This window comes from Propithecus coquereli, unplaced genomic scaffold (assembly GCF_000956105.1).
Source record: "Propithecus coquereli isolate 6110/MARCELLA unplaced genomic scaffold, Pcoq_1.0 Scaffold583, whole genome shotgun sequence".
In the NCBI taxonomy this organism is placed as follows: domain Eukaryota; kingdom Metazoa; phylum Chordata; class Mammalia; order Primates; family Indriidae; genus Propithecus; species Propithecus coquereli.
The window spans coordinates 982,506-1,004,205 of record NW_012151763.1 but is presented as its reverse complement, the minus strand read 5'-3'; the positions used below and the strand labels follow the sequence as shown (position 1 = coordinate 1,004,205).

The 21,700-nt window shown below is 50.8% G+C and overlaps 1 protein-coding gene across 1 annotated transcript in view; it reads right to left on the bottom strand.

Moving 5' to 3' along the window:
• Positions 1-13,857: 13,857 nt before the first annotated feature.
• The window catches only part of MAMLD1 (mastermind-like domain containing 1), a 132,484-nt gene continuing 124,641 nt past the window's right edge, over positions 13,858-21,700 (bottom strand). The window contains exons 4-5 of the mRNA XM_012658372.1: positions 17,910-17,994; positions 13,858-16,102 (exon numbers count right to left, since the gene is read on the bottom strand). Coding sequence (XP_012513826.1) covers positions 14,979-16,102; positions 17,910-17,994 — 1,209 coding nt within the window. The 3' untranslated portion in view covers positions 13,858-14,978. The remainder of the gene's footprint in view (positions 16,103-17,909; positions 17,995-21,700) is intronic.

The following is a 21,700-nucleotide window of genomic DNA, read 5'->3' as shown; positions in this document are numbered from 1 at the left end:
CAGCTCTCCTCCAGCTGAGCTGGTGGCCCCATGCCGATGATGCCAGCAATGCTGTCCCAACAGGAGGTTGGCAATGTCACTCATTCATCTCAGAGTGGGACAAGGCAGAGACTGCCCCAGCCTTGGGCTGGCGGCACCATGATGTGTTTGGTGGACAACTTGGCAGTGCCTCTGTCCATTCCCCCATCCAGGTCCTAGCACATCCTGGCACAGAAGTTGCACTCCCTTGAGGGTTGCTCGTCTGCCTGCTGTGAATTGGGGTGGTGGACCATGGAAAGGGGAGAGCAGATCCTCTGCACCCCGCTGAGACCTACATTTTCAGTTTGCAGTTTCTTCATTAAATGAGGGAGTGGCAGTCACCATTGTGACTGTATCTCTTCTGCCTCTAGAGTAACGCCTGAAGGTAGACATCCTGCAGGAGCAGAAGTGCCTGTGCCTGGGGGAGCAGGAGGCCTGGATGGCATCCTTTGGCTATTCCACAGCTGGACTTCACAGTGGCTAAGAGTGGGGGCAGGGGTGCCCACTCCACCTTTATCAGCTATGTGACCTTGGGTAAGCCACTCTACATCTCTGAGCACCAGCTTCTGTCTGTGTGAAAAGGACATCATAGCACTGCCCCCTGAGTGTTAGCAAGAGAAGTAAAGAAGACTAATGCCCCTAAGGCTCTGGGTTTGGTATGTGGGATGTACCAAGTGTTTAAGTGGGATTGTAAATTTATACCCATGAAACTCTTCACATGTGCAAAGAAAAAGCTTGCTTCATCATGTCTCATGATGGCTCTATTCTTGCTCACGAGTCTCCACTGTGCTGGAGGAAGCAAGCTTTACCCTCGCTGTCTGATGGTGCCCTGGTGTTCTTTTTAAAGTCACTCCTGCAGGTATATGTGCCCCTTCCCTGCACTGCTTGCACAGATGGTGCCCCCATCAGGCCCAGGTCTCCAGTCCTGTCCTGAGACATTGCTCGGCTTTCATGGCCTCACCACCCTGGACATGGCACCGAGCCGAAGGCAGGGCTCCTCCCAGGCTGTGGATGGAAGAAGCCACCGTCCTGATGTGCATCTCATCCACATACAGCCCTCATGGACGCCAGTCCCAGGGCGAGAGGTGAGACCTACGTGTCTTACTTCTCCGTTTTTCTTTCCTTTCCCTTCTATCCCTTTGGCCTGAAGTAGAGTGGGAAGGGGAGGGGAAAGGAGTGCTTCCCCTATCTTTTCCATCATATCCTGAGTTTCTGCTAGTAAAGTGGCCTTGGCTCTTATGTGATCATGGGAACTGTATCAGTGAGGGTTCTACCAGAGAAACAGAACCAGTAGGAGATATGTGTATATATATTGATATATATACACACACACACACATATACATATATATTATATACACACATAAACACATATACACATATATTATACATATATATACACACATATATACCCATATTTGCACACATATACACATGTGTATGCATATATGTATATACGTGTGTATATAATATATACACATGTATTACAAGGAATGGCTCATGTGATTGTGGGGGCTGGCTAGGCATGTTCAATATTTGCAGGGCAGCCTGGCAACTCAGCCTCGAGACTGAAGCATCAACTCCTGCCTCATCAGTCAGGGTTCTCCAGTGGAATAGAACCAAGAGGAGATTAGATAGATTGGTAGATAGATGACGGATAGACAGACAGATAGATCTTAAGGAGCTGACGAGCAGTTGTGGGGCTGGCAAGGTTGTAGTGTGTGGGGCCGGCCGGCAGGCTGGAGACTTGGGCAGGAGCCGACGCCACCCCCGAGGCAGAATTTCCCGGTCTCTGGGAAACCTCCGTCTTTGCTCTCAAGGCCTCTTGACTGACTGGCTGAGGCCGGGCCGCGTTATCTGGGATGAGCGATCTTCACTTCCAGTCTGCTGATTGTAGACGCTGCCCCAGCTGCCAGATACCCCACAGTGGCGCCTGCACTAGGGCTCCATGGGATCGCCGGGGACTACGGCCTGGCCCAAGTGACACCTGAACTGCCCACCACAGGATCCAAAGGAATTTAGAAGGAAAATCCTTTCTCTGTAGATAAAGCCTGGCTTGGAAGACTATTGTCTGGTCGTGGACACAAAAATCTTATTTTGGGTCTCAGAAGCAGACTATCTTTCTTGTTATGTTTTTCCTGCGGTGGCTTTAGTCTCTCGGTTGTTTCCAGGAGGTTGTGGAGAATACTGCCTCTGGAATATTGTGGATGGAATATCACCTACAAGGAAATGTAAATGAGAAAAATACATTAATACATTTTTAGTGGGACATTTTGCCCAAGGAAGAGTATTTTGTCTTTACAATTACACATCACCCCATTGAAGATGAAAAAGAAGAGGCAACTAGGGGAAAGCAGTGAGCCCACATTTGAAAAGGGCATGTACAAAGCGGTGGCTTGTCCCCAAGCATGGCAGGCACAGTCGATTGGAAAGGCACCAGGAACACTATGTTTGGAAGGTCGAAGCTGAGAAAGAGATAAGGTTCCAAGGACAGAGCAAGAAGCATGCTGTCAGCCCCACTTGGCATTAGGTCAAGATCCCCAGAAGGGATGGGCGTGTTGCTTAAGGAGACTGGTTTCATATGACCACCTGCTAGAGGTGGGGGGAACTACTCAATTCCTATTTTGCTTCTTATCTGAGAGACGGTTGCACTGCAGAGGATGCAGCTAGGTGGACAGGAACCTGGGAAAAAAAATGGTGGGGCAGAGGGGGATGGACATCAGCCACACCTTCCCTCAGGGACTTCTGCCTCCAGGCTCAGGCAGACCTTGGCGTGTTCCTGGAAGGCTGAAGGAGAAAGCAAGAGGGAAAGAGGTCCACGTGGTCATCTGTGCACAGAAAACTTGTTTCTGATTCCAGCAAATGTGCAGAAGGGTTTCTAAACCACATGCTTGACTGGGCCTCCCCTGACCCGCACTGTGGCCCTCTGCCCCTCCAACCCATGGCCCCTCCGAGTCAAGGCCCAGCCTGATGCCTTGGTCCTTGCAGCTCAGACAGTGCCAGGCTGTGCCCAGAGGCAGGGAACCAGGCACTTGGGCTCTGTCTTGAAATCTACTTGTGGGTGAACTTGCACAATGGCCCTAGCCCCTGAGTCAGTGGCGAGGATGACAGGAGAGGAGAGCCCTGTTCTACAGGCTTTACATGCACTTATCCTTCTTTTTTGAATTTAATTCAATGGGCAAGGACATTTATTTTATTTTTTGATGATCTGCCTATTTCAAGCAACATAACATTTTTACTTTTTGAAAAAAACAGTTTTGTTGAGATATAAATCGCATAACATACAACTTGCTCATTTAAAGTGGGCAATTCAATGGTTTTTAGTATATGTGGAATTGTGCAACTATAACCACGGTCAATTTTAGAAGATTTTCATCATTACAGAAAGAGCTGTCACCCCTGATGCCTCCATGCCCCCCAGACTGGCAACCACTAATCCACTTTCTGTCTCTACGGATTGGCCTGTTCTGGTCTTTCCAATGAATTATATTATATAATATGTGGACTGTTGTGTCTGGCTTCTTTCTCTTAACACAATGTTTTCAAGGTCCATCCAAGTCGTGGCAAGTGTTAGAACTTCCTTCCTTTTCATGGCTGGGTAGTATTCCACTGCATGATGGACCATGTTGTGTTTATCCATCCATCTGTTGATGGACATTGGGGTTGTTTCTACTTTTTGGCTCTTGTGAAAGATGCTGCTATGAATATTCCTGTACAAGTTTTTGTGTGGACATTTGTTTTCATTTCCTTTGGCTATACACCCAGGACTGTCCTGTGGTAATTCTATGTTTAATCTTCAAGGAATATATTCCTTCTTTTACTCCTCACAGTGGCCTTATGAGATAATACTATTATTATCTCCATTTGGCAGACAGGGAAACCGAGGCACAGAGAAGCTAAGTGGTTTGCTGACCTGCCCGAGGTCCCACAGCTAACAAGTGGTGGCACCACGATGTGAGCCCCAGGGGCGCTGGCGCCGGAGCTCCAGTGCTCAACGGCTGCCCTGTGCTGCCCCTTGGCTCACAAAGCGCGTCCAAGTCCCATGAGGCCCTGGGGTAGCTGGGTCTCTGCCTTTGGCCTGAGTCCATGCTTGCCGAATCTTCCCATTGCTGCTTGTAGGCCAGAGTGGTCAGCGTGCCAAGTCTTTTCTCTTTGTCCCCAGAGGAGCTTTGCAGCCACAGCCACGCAAGAGGAGGCAGGGCTCTGGGCAGGCAGCATGCAGGGTGGGCCAGGGTTCTGCGTGATGCTTTGAAAGGCCCACACATTTCCTCATTTGTTGCTGACCATGGGCTACATTATTGAGTGTGAGGTGATTGATTTATCAAGTCCAAAGGCAAAGCAACTCAGAGAACAAAAATGACAGTGCCGCATTTCCGTGAAGCTTCTGCGCTATGTGCTTTGCGTCTTCAGTGGACAGAAGATTTCAATTGACAGAAAACCAGCAGATGCTTCAGCAGCCATGGTGACCTTCGAGGTTATCCAGTGGGGAATCCTCCACCTGTGGCCATACAGATGGGAAAGAGAAGGAGAAAAGCCCACTTTGAAAGGAAAGAAGTGGAACTGGCCCATGCCTGTGGAGGTGGCCTGTGGGCTGGAACTGAAGCCTTGTGTATGGGCCCAGGGCAAAGCCTGCTGCAGTCTGGGATTTAGAAAGCCTTGTACCCAAATTGACAGCCCCGTGGAGGCTCAGGCTGAGCCCCTTTCAGACATGGGACAGGTCAGGTAACCCTGGGACAAATGAACTTGCTGGGGGACAGAGCTCCCCATTTCAGGAATGCACAACAGCAAAAGCGAGATCCTCTCATGACCCCACCCAGGGACAACCTCTGGTAACAGCCTCAGGTACCCTCTTCCTGATCAGCAGCCTGTGTTACAGCAGATGGCAGGAACTCTTATGAAGATATCACTCTGTGTGTATGCATGTGTGTGCGTGTTTGTTTCTCGCTACGTTGTCCTTATTCCCAATTTCTTCAAGCAGGGAGCCTCACCTGGCTTCCTTAGGCGCCCTTGCCTCAGGGAAGGTTTAGAGGACGAGCCATGGTGTAGTGTAAAGCACTTTCCTTCCTATCATTGGAAAAGCAGCTTGAAGCGCTGATGGACAGTGCTGGTAGAGTGGGCAGGGCGGGGAACCTGGGCAGGGAGAAGCCACAAGGAGGACAGGGCTTGCACTTTGCCACGTCTCAGGTATGTGTGGGGGGCGCCTGTTGCACACTTTCAAAGCAAAACTGAATCTTAATGACAGGTTCCTTTAAACACATGTATTCGGTACTGAAAATGGAAAGACAATTGGTATGGAGCAGAAAAATATTTCCCTTATTGCAATTGTGTTTTACCCGAACAGTACACTGTAAAATCACCAGTATTCATTTCCAAATCCCTTGGTCCCAAGAATCTTCTGCTTCACATTCTTAATACGGGGTCTCATCTTACTATTGACTTTACAATGTGAAGACACATGTGCGATGTGCACCTATGAACGGTCAGTCCAAGAAATGGAACAAAGCATGTTCAAATCCAGTAGGTAACTTTCAGTTGTGTAGCCGGGTGTGGTGGTGTGCACCTGTAGTCCCAGCTACCCAATAACATAGAAGGGAGGAAGATCTGAGGAGAGAAGAAGACAGCTTCCATCTCAGAAACTGGCCAGCTTGCTCCGCAGTAATCCTAAGATTACTAACGGGCAGTTTGGGTGCTGGCACTGACATTGCGTCCAATCTGCTCTGCTGCCAGTGAGATCCTTTCGCATCATTCTGCGTTTTGCTACTACTTGCCAATTCCTCATCATTTTCAGTTTCCAGGGAGTACGTTTGCAATGCAATAGGGACACCAGTGTCCAATCTGATCTCCATCCTATGAGCAAAACAAAGCTTTAACCTCAAATCTCAGGCCTCTCAGAGTTTCTCTTTCATGGAGAAGCACCAAGTTCCATTTCTACTGCCTTTTTGGTTGAGTCTTTTCTTAGTCCTGCCGTTGGAAGAACTATTCTAGCAGAGGGGAGTGGTAGTTGGTTAGGAGTAGGGCTGACGGTCAAGTTACTGAGGCCCTTACTTGGCATTCCTGAGGGGGATGGATGAGAGGGTGCTTTCCTCACTCGGAGGTTCAAGGAACAATTCATGAAATGATATTAAAATTTAAAGCTCAATATATTCTGATAGCATAAATATCGAGTAAGCATTTCCAACAAGCAAAGTGATAATGTCTCCTCTAATGGCCTCTTTTGTTGGATCTCCTCGTCACTGTCCTGCTCTGAGGGCAGGCTTTCTGGTGGAGGATCAAGTTACTGAGGCCCTCTCTCAGCGTTTCTGGGGAGGAAGGATGAGGAGCTGCTGTGTCCTCCTGGGAATTTTCTTTTGAGGGTATCTGGGAAGACGTAGGAGCCAGGGTTGGGTTAAACATCTGTGGTAGATCAGCGGAGGTCCAGTTACAGCTTGAGACTCCTCTTAGATCTTTGGGTGTGAACAGGAAGGTGATGCTTGAGGCTCTCAAACTGGTGCAAGTTGGTCTAGAAAGGATTCCAGCCTAGTTTGGGCAGTGGAACCCAGATTTCCAATAAATGGTGAGTCCAGCATGCTTTGTAACAGCTGCACAATACTGCATTGAATGGCTTTAACCAGTTCCTATTTTGGACACTTGGAGATTTTCCAGTTTTTGGCTGGATCAAACAATGCTGTAATCAACATTTTGTGCACACGTCTTTGAATGCCCACGCAAGTTTTCTCTATAACAGATTCCTATCATATCAATAGCCAAACCAGTTTTCCTCGACCCTGGAGCTTAAATACAGATTCCTTGGCCCTGTCTTAGCCCCACTAAATGATCATCTTTGAGGTTAGGGCCCAGGGCAGGTGTATTTTTCAAAAGCTCCACAGGTGGTTCTGTACAACCAAAGTTGAAACTCTCCCAGGAATTGCCAAACTGCCCCCTCAGAAGTTGCATGTGTTCACCCTCCAGCCAGCAGTGAAGGAGAGAGAGGACCTGTGTACTCATGCTTCATCTACCTTGGCTATTATCACTTGTTACATTTGGGGCCAACCTGATAGAAATGATGTGACACAGCATTATTGGTCTTATAGGCGTTCCTTTCATTGTGAGGGAGGTTTAGGGTCATCTACACGTTCATTGTCAATTTGTATTTCTCCTATTTGCTCACAATTCATGTGCTTTGCTCATTTCCTCCTCATTGGGTAGTTGATCTTTTCCTTATTGATTGGAAAGAGCTCTACTTTTATTTTTTATGTAATGCATACAAAAGAATAAATGTTTATCAAGGTAAATAATTTAACTAAAACAACGAAAATGGAAACAATTTAAAACAGAACAATTTTGAAAATATTAAGACTACAGGGATAATTCAGGTGAGAAAAACAGCTGAAGACGTTTTGAGTGATCAGTTTCTGCAAAATGTTGTCAGACTAGGTGAACTAAGACCAATCTGCTTGGTCATGTCATGTATTGAGTGGCTGTTGAGTTCTCCCTGTGGTTTTGTGCTAAGCTACACTGGCTTCTGTAAAAGTGGTTGTAGGAAAATTGAACAGTGTTCCTTTTACTCCTCCCAAATACAGACTTGGTCTCAGGCCTTTTTCTTCCACCTCAGATTGCTAGATTTGTATTTAGAAAGCACCTCTGTATTTGAAAAAAATTATTTTCCCCTAGTATTTTAGGAAACTTTTCAAATGTTCAGCAAAGTCTGAAGAAATATATAGTGGATCCCCATAGAGCCACCTCCCAGATTCTACAATTAGCATGTTATTCTACTTGTTTTATCTCATGTCTATCTCTCTATCCATCCCTCCATCCATCCATCAATCGTCTTTGTTTATTTTATGTGTTTTAAAGTAAGTTGCAGGCATCAGTATACTTTATCCCAAGCACTCCAGCAGATCATTAACTAGAGTTCAATATTGGTTTCAGATTCTTCTATTGTGGGTAAAATTTACTTACAAGGAGATTTCCAGATCTTAAGTAAACTGTTCTCTGAGTTTCGGCAAATGCATACATACACCTGTGTAACCCACATCTCTATCAAGATATAGACCCTGCCATCACCCCAGAAAATTCCCTCGGGTCCCTTTCCAATCAACCCCCATCCCTGCCCAGAGGGTCCCATTGTTGATTTTTTTCACCATAGATTACTTTTGCCTATTTTAACACTTCATATAAATGGAATTATACAGTGTATATGCTTTTGTGTCTGGCTTCTTGCTCTCAGCATAATGCATTTAAAATTCATCTGTGTTGTAGCCCATATCAGTGGTTTGTTCCTTTTCATTGTTGAGGAGTATCACTTTTTATTGATGAGTAGTATTGCATTGTATGAACTTACCAGAGTTTGTTTATCTGTTCTGCTATTGACAGACACCTGGGCTGTTTGCAGTTTTTGCCTATTATGAACAAAATTGCCGTGAAATTCTTATATTCCTCTTTTTGTAGATCATCTACTATTTCTATTTTTAAATATTGTGAATATTAGCCTTTTTGTGGCAAGTGCTGCAAATCTTTTTCTCTAATTTCATCATTTATCTTTTGATTTTTATGGTGCGATTTTCTGTGTGCAAGTTTTTTTTATTTTATGTGGGCAATTTCATCAGTCTTTTCCTTTATGGCTTCTGAATTTCATGTCGTGACTGAAGAAGCTTGATCTACTCTGACATTATAAAAATATCCATCATTTTTTCTTATAGTGCTTTTATATGTTCTTTTTTCTATTTTAATTTTGGAATCATCTGAATACATCTTGAGGTGGGGGATCCAGATGTATTGTTTAAACGACTGGCCAGTTTTCCTGGTACCAGGGATCAAGTGTCCCTCTGACTTGATTTGCTGCCTTTCCCATATCTCGATCTCCATTTGCACGTCTCTGTATTTTCCTTCCACTGACCCATCTGTTTTTTCCTATGTCCAGGGCCATATTCTTTTAAATACAGTAGCTTCATGATACACTTTAATATCTGCTAGTGCTAAAACCCTTCCTTTTTTCCCATTTTAAAAAATTTCAAATGTTTTTGGTTACATGGATCACTTTTGCAATGCTTGAGTCACAGCTATAAGTGCGTCCATCCCCCAAATAGTGTTCATTGTACCTGTTAGGTAGGTTTTTGCCCATCCCCTCCTCCCCACTCCCCCTGCTTGGTTTCCACTGAGTTTTACATTCCTCTGTGCACATGTGTGCTCATCGTAGAACCCTTTCTTGATTCTTCTTTTTCAGAAATTTCCTGGATATTTCTATTTTGTAGTCCCCCAGATAAATAATTTTGAAGCATTTTGTCACATTCTAGGAATAATCCTGCTGGAATTCTTACGGTGATAACAGAGCCTTTGCAGATTTATTTGGGGGAGAACTCCACCTTGACGGGACACAAAAGAGGTAAGGGAAAGGCAAATATCAAGAGTGACTCCCAGGTTCCGAACTCAGAGACCAAGAGGATTCAAGGCATTCAGGAGCAGGGCAGAGAATGTGATGACTGTTTTGCACTGAGTAGGATAACCAGGCTTGGGGGAACTAGGAAAAGTTTGTTTGGATGTCTTGGGTTGAAGATGTCCCTGGGAAGTCCATAAGGGAAGGCCCAGGAGGTGGAGGCTCCTTCATTCATTCTGAGGTCCATCTTACACAAGGGCACTGAAGTGACCCAAAGCTTCCCTGTGGGATCAGGATAGCATCCAGGGACCTACGTGGTCTGGGCTTGCTCATCTCCCCAATCCCTCCTGCCTTCCCTTCTTTGCTCCCCGGGCCTCGCCCACCAGCCTCCTTCCCATTCCTCCTGGCATCTGCACTTGCCGTTCCCTCTGCCTGGAACATCTCAGCTCTTTGCGCGGCTTGCTCCTTCCCATCTTTTGATCTCAGCCCAAATGTCACCCTCTCAGAGATGTCTTTCCTGGGCACCCCACTTCCCAGCAGCCCCACCTTAAGACACCTGTGTCCTTATGACACAGTCTCGCTCTGTCGCCCTAGGTAGAGTGCAGAGGCATCATGTAGCTCACGGCAACCTCAAACTCCTGGGCTCAAGCAATCCTCCTGCCTCAGCCTCTCAGAGTGCTAGGATTGCAGGTGTGAGCCACCGCGCCCAGCCAAGTTTCTCCCTCTTGTTTTCTCTCTCTCTGAGCCTTTTGTGTTTCCTTCACAGACCTTAACACAACTTGTTACTGTTTTGCTAATGAGTTTACAGCATCTGTCCCTTGTGATAATCTTATATGTCAACTTGGCCAGGCTATAGTGGCCAGTTCTGATAGAATCCTGATGGATGCACACGGCTCCCCCAGCTGACTCCAGGAGGTTGGGTATCATGTCTCTCTACCTCCCCGCACTTGGCATACGCGTGTTTGTCGAATCACTGAATGGCCACGCACTAGGGAAGTCAATCATATGTGCCTCTTCAGGACCTCATGTCTAGTGCCCGAGCCCTGGCTTACCCTGCTGGAGGAAAAGTGAGAGACAGCGGCTTACACACAGACCTTGGCTCTGGGGTCTCCAGGGCCCTGAGCCTGCTCTGAGGGAGGAGAGAGATTCTGAGGTCTCACATACTTCCCTGGGGACTTCTGGCAGTATCCCATGAGGAGGAGAGGGAAAGATGGCGCAGGTTGTGGAGGGAGCATCTCCCCCCTAGCGATTGTGGTTTTTTCTGTACCTCCCATGGTGAGGCCTTCAGGGGCCACGGGCAGCTGAGTGCCTTCTCCCCCAGAGTCCTCTCAGGGAAGAACTTGCAGCCAGAAAGAGGGACCCATGAGGGGCCTCAGGCAAGGCTGCTGTCAACGTAGGATGAAGGTGGCCTCTACCATGGGAGGCAGCCTCCAAGCTCTTTCGCCCTTTCTTCAAGGGGCCTCAAGCCAGCAGCTCTGCCCTGGGGGCTGAAAGTCAGGGCCCTGACCAGACACAACATGCTTTTCTCAGCCATGATGTCAAGGCATTGAGGTGCTGGGGTGTAGGCTTGGGACCCGTTGATGTGCCCGGGGGAAGAAGGCAGAAGGCAGGAAGAGGATGAGGGCGTCCTAGCTGAGTGAGAGGAAGTAATGGAAGGAGTAACATCTTGTAGAGGGGCAGGAGGGAGTGGGCCTCAGGGTGGGAGAGAAGGCCAGGCTGCAGGCCAGAGGGGAAGAGGGGTCCCGGTAGTGTGTGGGCCTCTGAAGCCAAGGGGCAGCAGGTCTCTGGGAGGAGGGAGGGTCCAGTGCTGCTGCAGGGGCAAGTCTGCCGAGGGCTGAAAAGCTTTGATTGGCTTTATGGCCGGGAGGAAGTTGGCACTTTGACCATAGTACTAAGGGGGGAGGAGCCGAGACTGGAGCCAGACTGCTTGGGGCTGAGGATAGCAGAGAGCTAGAGCTGGTGCTGGATGGGCTGTGGGGTTGAGCGGGTGGTTTTGACATGGCCAGGTAGAAAACCTCTGAGAGGTACCTAGCAGAGAGGCTGCTGGTCCAGTGAGAGGACAGCTAAGTGAGGGCAGAATGGTGGGGCAACCACCACCAGGAGGATGGGGGGCAGGGATGGGACTGCTGGGGGCAGCGAGGCCAGGCTGGGGTCAGGTGGCAGGAAGCATTCGGGGAACTGGTCTGCACCGCAGCCCACACTGGCTCAGCCCTGAATGTGGTTGGGATGGGAAGTTGAGCCCTCTGGGAATGGAAGATGGAAACAGCTCAGTGAGCCAAGCTCAGCTTTCATATTGGGTCTCCGACGGCTGGCAGAGATGAGTGGGGACAGCTGTGACTCATGGGGCTTTCAGACAGCTGAGATGGCCCCACTGGGAGGGCTGGGCTGGGTGTCTGCAGGGCACAGGCTTCTGCACCCGATGGGCAGGTGTGTGCACCACAGAACCAGGGAAGGACGAACGGGCCTCCTGGTGCCCAAGCCCTGCTGCCCCTGGGCTCACTGACAGAGGGGGACAGGACAGCTGAGCCCAAGTGCCCTGGTGTGGCCTTGAGGGAAAGCAGGGCCTACCTGGGCCCTGGCATGGCTGTGGCACTGGAGGCAGAGGGAATCCTGGGAGCAGCGAGGCTGGCTTCTGGGGAGGCCTCCTGAGCAGCTGCTGCCTACAGGGGCAGCGGGCACAGAAGCAGGGACAGTAATGTGGAATGATGACTGGCTGAGGGCACCTGTGGGGCACATCCTACAAGGAATGCTCAGCAGGAAGCAGGAGGGGCCTGTGTGAGCAGTGGGCTGACAGGGCTTTTGGGTAATGACTCTTTCCATGACCCCTCTGGCCCACCTCTGGCCCCTGGACTAGGGAGCCTGCTTCCATCCCATCCACCTTTGCGCTTAGTCACAGCCATTGAGAGTTCTGGGTGGGGGCATCTTCTTAGAGCATCTTTAGGCTCTGCTGGACATGACAGGTCTGCCTCAGAGAACGCGCCTTTCTCAGCCTGTGAACACTGCCATCATATTGGAACATTTCATACATTAGGCATGAGGACATCAACTCTCCCAGCCAGTTAGGGGGATCGATGTGATGATGTATTCAATTCTGACCACATCCGATCCTAACTGTTGCTTTAGCTGCACACTTATAGTACATAAAGGGCATGTGTGTGTGTGTCCCACCTTTGGGGACATATGGTTTCTTCCGTGAAGCCCTGCTTCCTGCCCACCAGGTCCTGGCCACCTCATGGGAGAGGCACAGGTCTCAGCTTCCTTATTAGGGTCCCCTTTGGAATGAGGGTCAACCATAGGCAAGTTCGAAGCTCTGTGGGAGCCATCTTCTTGCCGTGATCTGAGTGGCCCGAGAATGCGATGCCTAGGAGCCCCATTGTTTTTGCACAGTTTAGGAAATGGCCACCTGCAGCAAAGCCACTTACTGGGCCAGGGCTTCCCAGTCAGCTAGGATCGGCAGCAGGTCAGGATTTAAAGGGGCCGGGCTGGGACTGCCGGGTGTCCCTCCACGGGAGGTGGCAGGGCTCCACAGGGGTGGGACACCTGTGCGAATCTGAGCAATAACTCTCGTTCCACTGGCATCCTGGACCTGAAGGCAAGCCATGGAGATTTTGACCCTCCCCTCTGCCCCCATCGCCTTCACATCTCGGGTTCCCCGAGCCCTTCTGGCTCCACCGCTCAGAGTGAACAGGGCTGAGTTGAGCCCAGGCTCTGTGCCAGCGGCAGGGTAGGGGCGGCGGGAAGACCCTCCTTTCCTGGGATCACGCACTGCAGGGGTGCTCAGCTGCCTGGAGTTACCAGGGTCTTGTTGGCTGTCTTTGTGAAGTGAGAGTATTTCATTCCCACATGCAGCAGACACGTCACCTGCCTCAGGATCCCTCCACCCCCATAGAGCATCCATATGGTGTCTCTTACGTGGGAAGAGTTGGATCTTTAATTGGGTGTGCCAGGCTCTCCAAGGAACCACAGCAGCCCTGAAGTTTAGGCCTTCCTGCTCTTCCATGGTTCATGGTCTGTATTATCTCCCTCAATTTCTGGGGCCACATACAGATATCAAGTTGACAAAGTAACAAGCTCAGTTCTGTTTGGATTCACTGTCACTCCGTATTCAAAGGTGGCAGGGGCCGGCTGAAGAAGGGCAAGTGTGGTCTTCAGCAAGGCAAGGATGAAAGTGGTGTGGAGAGTCTGGCTTCTCAGCACAAGCCCCCACCCAGCTGCCCCCAGCGCAGAGTTGCCTTCATGGCCTCCTGTCCCCTCTGCTTCATCCCCTGTAAAATGAGAGGCTGGGCCAAAGTTAACATGCTTCTATGCTGTGATGCGAAATTCCTGCAGCACATGCTACACAAACTTGCCACTCCATCCCCTCAGTGCAGCATCTTTCTGATGCCCAAGACATCGAGCAGCCCACGGAAGAACCAAAGACACTAGCAGGCTTAGCTGACTTGGGTTCGTAGGTACTGAATTCCCCCTTGATAAATGAAAACATAGAGGCACTTTTCTCCTGGCTGTTTATTACAGAACGAAGAAAAAACGCACTGGCTGGAAACAGATGCCAGATTTCAAATGTAGAGGCGAAATACGAGGTGGCAATTAAAATGTGATTACACAAAGTCTGGACACTAAGAAAAGTTTACAGGACAGTGGGTGTGGGTTTCTATAACAGACATTTAAATATACATGACGATAATTGCAGATAGAAACCATCAAAGACAAGCCCCAAATCAACTATTAGTGTTTACAGATTTTTTTCCCCAAACCACAGAGCCTTATATCAAAACAAATACTGAAAGGCTTTAACCCAGGATCAGCTTGCCTTCATCCTGCGAGGGTGCACACGAAGCTGGCACCTTCTCTCTGCCTGAACCATAAAGGTAGGAGGGCGCTCCAGTTCCTCCAGGTGGAGGGCTCAGACAGTGCTCGGCTTACGCTGTCTCTGCGCGGCTCCCAGATGTAAGAAACTCTCTCGGCCTCTCGGCAAAGTGTCTCTGGGGGGCACTTAAGGACAAAACGGTTTCTTCCGTAAATGCTCATTAGGAAAGAGCTAACGGAGACTGAAAGGTTTGCAAAAGAGATTAAGAACCACACAAGGCGATAGAGTTTTTAGTGAAAATGGAAATAAATGGCCAAGTGGTTTTCTATTTGGCATTTGTCAGTTTGCACAACACCTCTTGGTCACATCCACATCGCTCATTGCATCAAAACCATAAGTGACTCAGCCACTTAGCTCAAGAAGGTATCACTGGAGCTAACAACACAGTCTGCATATTTGTAACAATGTATAATAAACACAAAACAATGCATAATAAACACAACTCTACTGAAACAAAAGCCGTCACTTTATTTACAAAGTCACAAAATGAAGTATAAATACTTCTGTCATTAATGTCTAGGAAAACCATTTACAAAATTTTCAAATATGTACAGGCAGCTTGAAAAATCACCAGCTTTCCATTTTGTCACAGGTAGAGAGAGGGATGGGTGTGGGCTTGTGCCACTCAAATGGTAATGAGGAGACAACTGCAGCTGTCTGGGGCCAGGTGTGAATTTGCTATGGCTCATGCCACCCCCTAGTGATGCCAACGTGGGGGCTTCTATGGGCAGCCTGCTCAGATTTAAAGCTCCCCAGCATTCTGGGGGAGTTGGCCAGCATTCTGGGCTGCGGCATTTTGGGCAGCAGCACGCTGGTCCAAAATGTCATCGATCAGCCTCAGGTTGCACACCCAGTCTTCACCTGGGCTCACGCTGGAGCCTTTCAAGAGAGCTTCAATGAAATCCACCTCACTGCAGTCAGGTGGTGAAATCAGATCGTTTAGTGGGGGCTGGGGCTGGGGCAAAATGTCGTTGGGTGGCAGCTCAGGGGGAGTACTTGTTCTGTTGAACGGACTTGGGAACTGGCTAGCGGTGATGGCAGAAGCAGCAGCGGCAGCAGCGGCAGCGGCCACATAGCTTGGCGGCTCGATGCCTTGTATGGGACTCATGGGACGGAAGCTGGCCATGCCTTGCTGGAGGGACCTGGTGGTGCTCGATACAGGCACTGGGCCCCGCACTGGGCTCGGCCTGAGGCTCTGGTTGCCCAGCAGGCTAAAGCTAGAGTTGGCCAGGGCAGGACTCAACTTCTGGCCAGGCCTGCCTCCTGGGGCCATCTGATTGGGGGGCACAACTGCCTGCTGCGACAGGAATGCTTGGGCTATGGGTGGCACTCTCATAGGTGCCTTGGCAAAGATCGAGTTGCTATCAAAATGCTGCTGAATGCTATTATCTACTTGGCTTGGGTGTGGTTCCCTCGAAACTGCTGTGGTCACAGCTGCTGCCACGGCGACCCATGCAGCATTGTTGAACACAGTGGGCATTGTTGGCACACTGGGCTGTCTGAGCTGGTGGGGACTCAGGGCCTGCCTGCCCAGGAGGCTGGGACAGAACCCAGGCAGGGGCACTCCTGGGGGGTTAGCCTTGGGACTCTGCGTATGCCGGCAGACAGAGCCAAGACTGCCCAGGGGGTTCTGGCCAGAATGTGAGGGTATGGGAAACTGGGGGCTGGAGTTGAAAATTCCACGCTGCTTCCCTGGAGTTGATGAGATCACACCCACATCCTCACGGCTCTGGCGCCTGGTGGATGGGATCATTCCTGGACTTAGATTGTTCTGAAGGAGCCCAGTTCTGGGTGGCATCATGTGCTGGCTAGATGGGGAGCTTGCCTTGGTCCGGCTACACTTGGAGGTGACTTGTTCTTGGACGGCTACAGAAAGAGAGAAGTGGGGGTCAGTTTCAAAGGCATCTTTGACTCAGGCTCCCTACTGAGCCTCCCCTGCTCCCCAATTCCTCTCAACTACCCTCATTTCTTTGCCCTCAGCTGGACTGCAGCTCTTTGGGGAAGCCCTCCCAGACTTCCACGCAGACTCCCCATGTCTGGGCTCACAGCCCCTCTACCAAGAGTAGATCATGCTGGACTGAGGCACCAGCTGATTTGTCTGCCTCTTTAGGTAGATCGGAAGCCCCACGAAGCTGGGGTCTGTGTGTGCTTTTGCACATGGTACCCTGTGCACCCCCTGACAGATGGTGCATGTTTTGCAGAAGGAAGGAAGGGGCAGGGTGGGGTTGGCATGGGGGGAAGCTAGCATAGCCTCTCAGCTTCTGCACAGGATGCACAGGATGGCAAGTGTGGTGAGAGCGAGTGTGGATGGTGTTTTGTTCCCCTCGGTGCTCCCTCGAGCCTAGATGGCCCCTTAGCCCAGATCTGGGGCTCAGACGTGTTCGGCTGAACTGCAAAGGGGGTCCTTTCCAAAGGCTGAAATCTAGGAGTTCATGTTCTGGAGAGCCCGGGGGTGAAGAGACACAGAGCAGAAGACAGAGGGTCGGTGGGTCCCCGTTGCCTAAGTTTGGGAATTCATTTCCTCTCATTGTCATGAGAGCCTACTGTGGCCAATAGCTACTGTGGCCAGTATCACCACTGGTACTTTTGTGGAGTGGAAACTGAGGCATGTGGTTTAACCAGGATCAGGTAGGGGACAGTGCAGTCTGGATGAGAGCCCCGGTCTGTCTGAGCCACCCTAGAGTCTATGCTCTTAACTATGAATACTTCTTTTTCTCTTGTAACTAGGTTCTTTTATTATCATAGCATGAGTAAGTTTTTCAAATAGGTCGCAACCTAGCCTCAGAAAGTTAAACCCCCTAGTGGCCACCCACCATCCCGAAACTTGCCTGTGCTGTCCCTGCAGCCAAGTGTGCCTAATGTGCCACTCCGGCCTGGGCAGGCAGGACACAGACTCAACTAGTATCAGGCAGAAAGGGCCAGGGCTTTTGTATAAGAACGGAGGAGCAATGGCGCGGGCTACAGTGAGGATGCTGACCACCTGTCCGAGGGCGAGCAGCCTTCCCTGGTCCCCAGACCGGTGCTAAGTGCTCCCTGGCCTGGACCAATCTTACCCCAGTGGCTTGGAAGGATTGCTTAACTCAGGACTCCATGAAGTAGGATGCATGCCTGGCTTTTTTTTTGTTGTTGTTGGTTACATTCACAGCTGCCACTCATGGTAGGGTGGGGACCCCCGCTATCTGTGGAAGCTCTGGGAGGCTCCCCAGCCCCTTTTCTATTCCCCATACCTGACGGATGGCCCAGGGACCCATTTGAAATGCAGCGTGTGAGTGTTTTTGTGGTGGGGGGGGAGGGGAAGGGCAGGCTCAGAACCCTGGGGGTGTGGCAGCCCCCAGGTGATTCTGATGCACATCCAGGGGCCCGCCCCTCTCTCGCTGAGAATAGCTACTTTGAGGGGCCTGACTCAGCTAAATCAATCTCTTGAATTAAACAGTGATTTTGGAGCCATTAAGCCCGGGCCTTCAATTGGGATTCTCCTATTAGAGTTGGATGAACTACCAATGTGAGAGATCCAACCTGTGTCCTGTTTAACTGACTTTCAGACCTCCCTCTCTCCCTCAAAGCTTCCAGGAACACAGACATAAACTGCTGACTCTGAAATGAATTCAAACCCTACCTCCATGTATATGCCCCCTTGCCTGCCCCTTTGGGAATACTGACCTTAACTACTTACCTTGAAATTGACTCATCTGTTGGGCGATATATGCACTCTGCTGCTCAGGGGTCATTGCCATAAGACCTGATCTCTGTTTCTCTTGCTAAACAGAAGATGAAAAAGACATTAGATTCCGGCTACCAAAAAATATTAGCCATAGGATCGCCGTGAGGGGACCTAGGACTTGGCTTTGGTGTAGCAGAAAGCATGAGTGAACACACCAACACACACTCACATGCATGCCCACCCTCCTGAGCAAAATTCCACAGGTATAAATAAAAGTAGGATTCTGCACCTGAGTTAAAAAAAACCAACTGCAACAGCATAGGATGGGGCAGGAGAGACAGAGCTCAATAGCAAGAGCACACAGAAGAAAGATTTAGGCATTTTGGATGTCTGTCTGCTCAGGATGGGTCAGCAGTGAGATGTGGTCACCAAAAGAACGAATGTAACATTAGCTTGCATTAATAGAAGCAGAGTATGTAGAAGGAGGGAGGTGACAGTCCTATGCTACTCTGCCTTGGCCAGACCATGCCCATAGTGCTGAAGGAGTCTGGACGTGCCCGTCTCAGGGAGACCCAGACAGACTGGCTGTGTTGAGAGGGCGGGTAAAGCAATGAGAGTCGGGACTGGACTTCAAACTACCCAGACAAAGAACGGCTGAGCAAGCTGGGGCAGAGCAGACTCTGGGCTATGCAGTGGCAGGTGCCCAGCCTCTGCAGGGCTGTCAAGGGGGAAGGACCGAGCCTTGTTCTGGGTGGTCCTGGCATGAACGGCCGGATGATCACATGGTCAGATGGACAGAGTGTCCGACACCAGAAGTAGCCAAACACTCACTGTGCCAACTTCCCCCCTTCTCCTGACTGGCTGCAGCATGGGCAAGTGGGAGGAGCTTCCTGTCTCCGCCTCAAGGCTGGCTGGGTGGGCAGGGGAGGAGCGAGCCTTCAGGGCCGCAGTCCCAGCACTCAGTCTGGGATGTGCTCAAGGGTCACCAGGGAAGAACATAGCCAGGAGGGAATGAGATGAAGGCCCCAGGGCCCAGGGAAGGCATGACTAGCTCCGAGAGCCTCAGCCCGTCAGTGCCGGCTTGTGACTGGGACCTGGGTCTGACTCCCAGTCCAGTGCTCGAAGCCTCATCCCATGTAGTGGGGGTAGCCGAGCCATCTCTGCTCACCCGCTGCCATCTGTCTCCCCTTGTCAATGACCAAGGCAGCTGTGTCAGGGAGCACACGCCCCGAGTCCACTTTCTGGCCTGTATCCCCCCGGATGCCAGTAGACCTGACCCTGCAACATGGCTCACCCACGCAGCACCTGCTTTTCCAGCAAAGGGCTTCTGGGCAGCCCTTCTCTGCGCTCAGTGGGACTGGCGTGGGAGGGGCGGGGTAGAGGGCTGGCGCTTGGGAGTGTGCCCAGCTCTCAGGCCTGGCAGCTGTTCCTGGCCTCGGTTCCTGCCCAGGCAGAGAGGACAAACACATGGCACCGGGGAGACTACACCAGAAGCGATTTCACTGGACTGGGCTTTGCTTTTCCATCCCGCCCTTAGCTGCTTCCTTCCCTCCCCTCCCCTCCCTGCCACTGGGCTGCCGTGTGGGCGTGGGGGCCTGTTTCTCCGTCGCCCTGTGGAGCTGCCCTCTTCCTGCTACAGCACTGGTGGGGTGGGGGCAGCCTTCTTGAGCACTCACTCTACTGAGCACTTGGCACTGTTGTTTCATATCCTCTAGCAATAGCCCACATGGACACCCAGGAGCACAGGGGTCAAGTGACCACCCAAGGCCACACCATCTGATCTGCCTGAGGTGCTCAGGGTGGGTGACCATTTCTGAAGGCAGCCCTTTCACTTATGTTCTGCCCCTTGACCCTTACACCAGCCTGGGACATCAGGGTAGAAAATCTACAGTCCCCAGTTTACTGATGTGACATCTGAAGCTCAGAGAGGTCAAATGACTTGTCCAAAGAAACATAGCTATGGAATGTGATGCCTACTAACTGCAGACTGGGTGTTTCCACCGCTTCCGGGGACAGGTGACTGTGTGGCGGGCTAGGTCTCCACCGACCCTAACTCCATCCCCACTGGTTGCCCCATTTACAAATAACACAGCTGTACAGGGGCGGGGCTGGGGGCAGCTGGAAGCTAGAAGTGTGAAGAGGGAAGAGCAGGGGAGTGGCAGACAAGTCCACAGGAAGAGAGGGAGGGAGCCAGGCCCCAGGCATTGGAGACCAAAGGAAAGGCTGGCTGAGTGGGATTCAGAGGGGCCCTGGCATGTCTTCGTCCCAGAACGCACACATTCCAGAGCACCCAGCATTGAAGGGAAAAGCTGGTCAGCCGCATCACTACAGAAACTGCCAAAGCAAATGTCGCCATTGACACCTAGCCCTGGTGCTGGTGCCAACTCTGCAGGACCCCTATGTCTGGTGTGCCACCAGCAAGTGGGGGCCTTCCATGGGCTCTTCACTCCCACTGGGGTGTCCAGGGGCATTGCCAGTCCTCTGCTCCCAGCCCAGTCCTGTTGTCCCTGGCAGAAAGAGCCAGGGCATTCTCTGGGCCTCCTGAGGAGGCTGCTTCCTTTGTTTTGCAGAGGAGGCTCCCATCCTTTGTTCTGAATCAATGTGCTCCAAAGATAAGCCCCAAGAAAACAGTTGTTGCCTTTTGACACTGACAATTAGAATCTTTGGAAAATGGAGAAAACAGGAAATGACAAATGGTTTCAGTGACCAGGAGGAAATGGTGGCTGAAAGTTGCCGCAGTGACTGGGACACTTGCTTTCTGCCTTCTTGTGAAGGACGGCCCAGGCCGTGTGGGTTTTTATAAGTTATGGAGGATGTCATCAAATGACTCTATTTTCTAGAGCTGCAATTATCCTGGCACTTGGTCCTATTGTGCCAGGTGACAGTGACAAGCAGCACTGCCAAGTGGGCCCTGTGTGAGCCCAGGTGTGCTTTTCCCATGATGGCCACCATGGTGAGTCTAGGGCTGTAGCCAGCAGGAAGTCTCCCAGAGAACCAAGGCCTGGCTCTTCCTCTGTCACACCCCATCTCAGCCCCACTGAGACAAGAGGCCACATTCACAGACAGGTCTCAGCCAAGATGGCAACCTAGGAAATCCTGGCGCTGCCCTTCTGGAAGCTGTAGCCCCCTCCTGTCTCTGGGGGCTCATGGGAAGCTAGTACCTCATCTTGTGTGCTGGGCAGGAGAAGCAAAAGGCTTGGCCAGTGCAAACCCTGCCACTGCCTGCTGGCACAACTGTGCCCAGTACAGGGCCGCCAGCAGACCAGGCTGGGCATCGTGCCAGCTCCATCCATCAGCTACCACATGCTACTGTCTCCTGTCCACCCCAGCGCAATCACCTGGATGCTCCTCTCTCACCACTGCAGAGGAAGAGCGGTCTCATTACTGATTCAACCACTGAATCAGGCAAAAGGGCTCTCTAATTGGGGAGAGACAGAGGGCAGGTGATCAGGGACAGGGGCCCACAAAAGGTTCCCGGATTCCAGCCTGATTCAGACGAAGTTCCTGGCCCCTTGATGCCCTGGAGGAGAGCATTCTGGCTTGGAGGGAGGTTGAAACGAAGTAGCTTCTGAGGGATGGCAGGGAATGGAGCCAACGCTTTATTTTGTAAAGCATGTTGAGGGAGGGAGGAAGGAAGAGAGAGGAAGAAGAATTGGCGTGGGGTGGGGGGTGGCGGGGGAGAAGGAGAAGTGGGGGTGGCTGGCACGATGGCTCACACCTGTAATCCCAGCACTCTGGGAGGCTGAGGCAGGAGGATCACTTGAGGCCAGGAGTGAGACCAGCCTGGGCAACATAGCAAGACT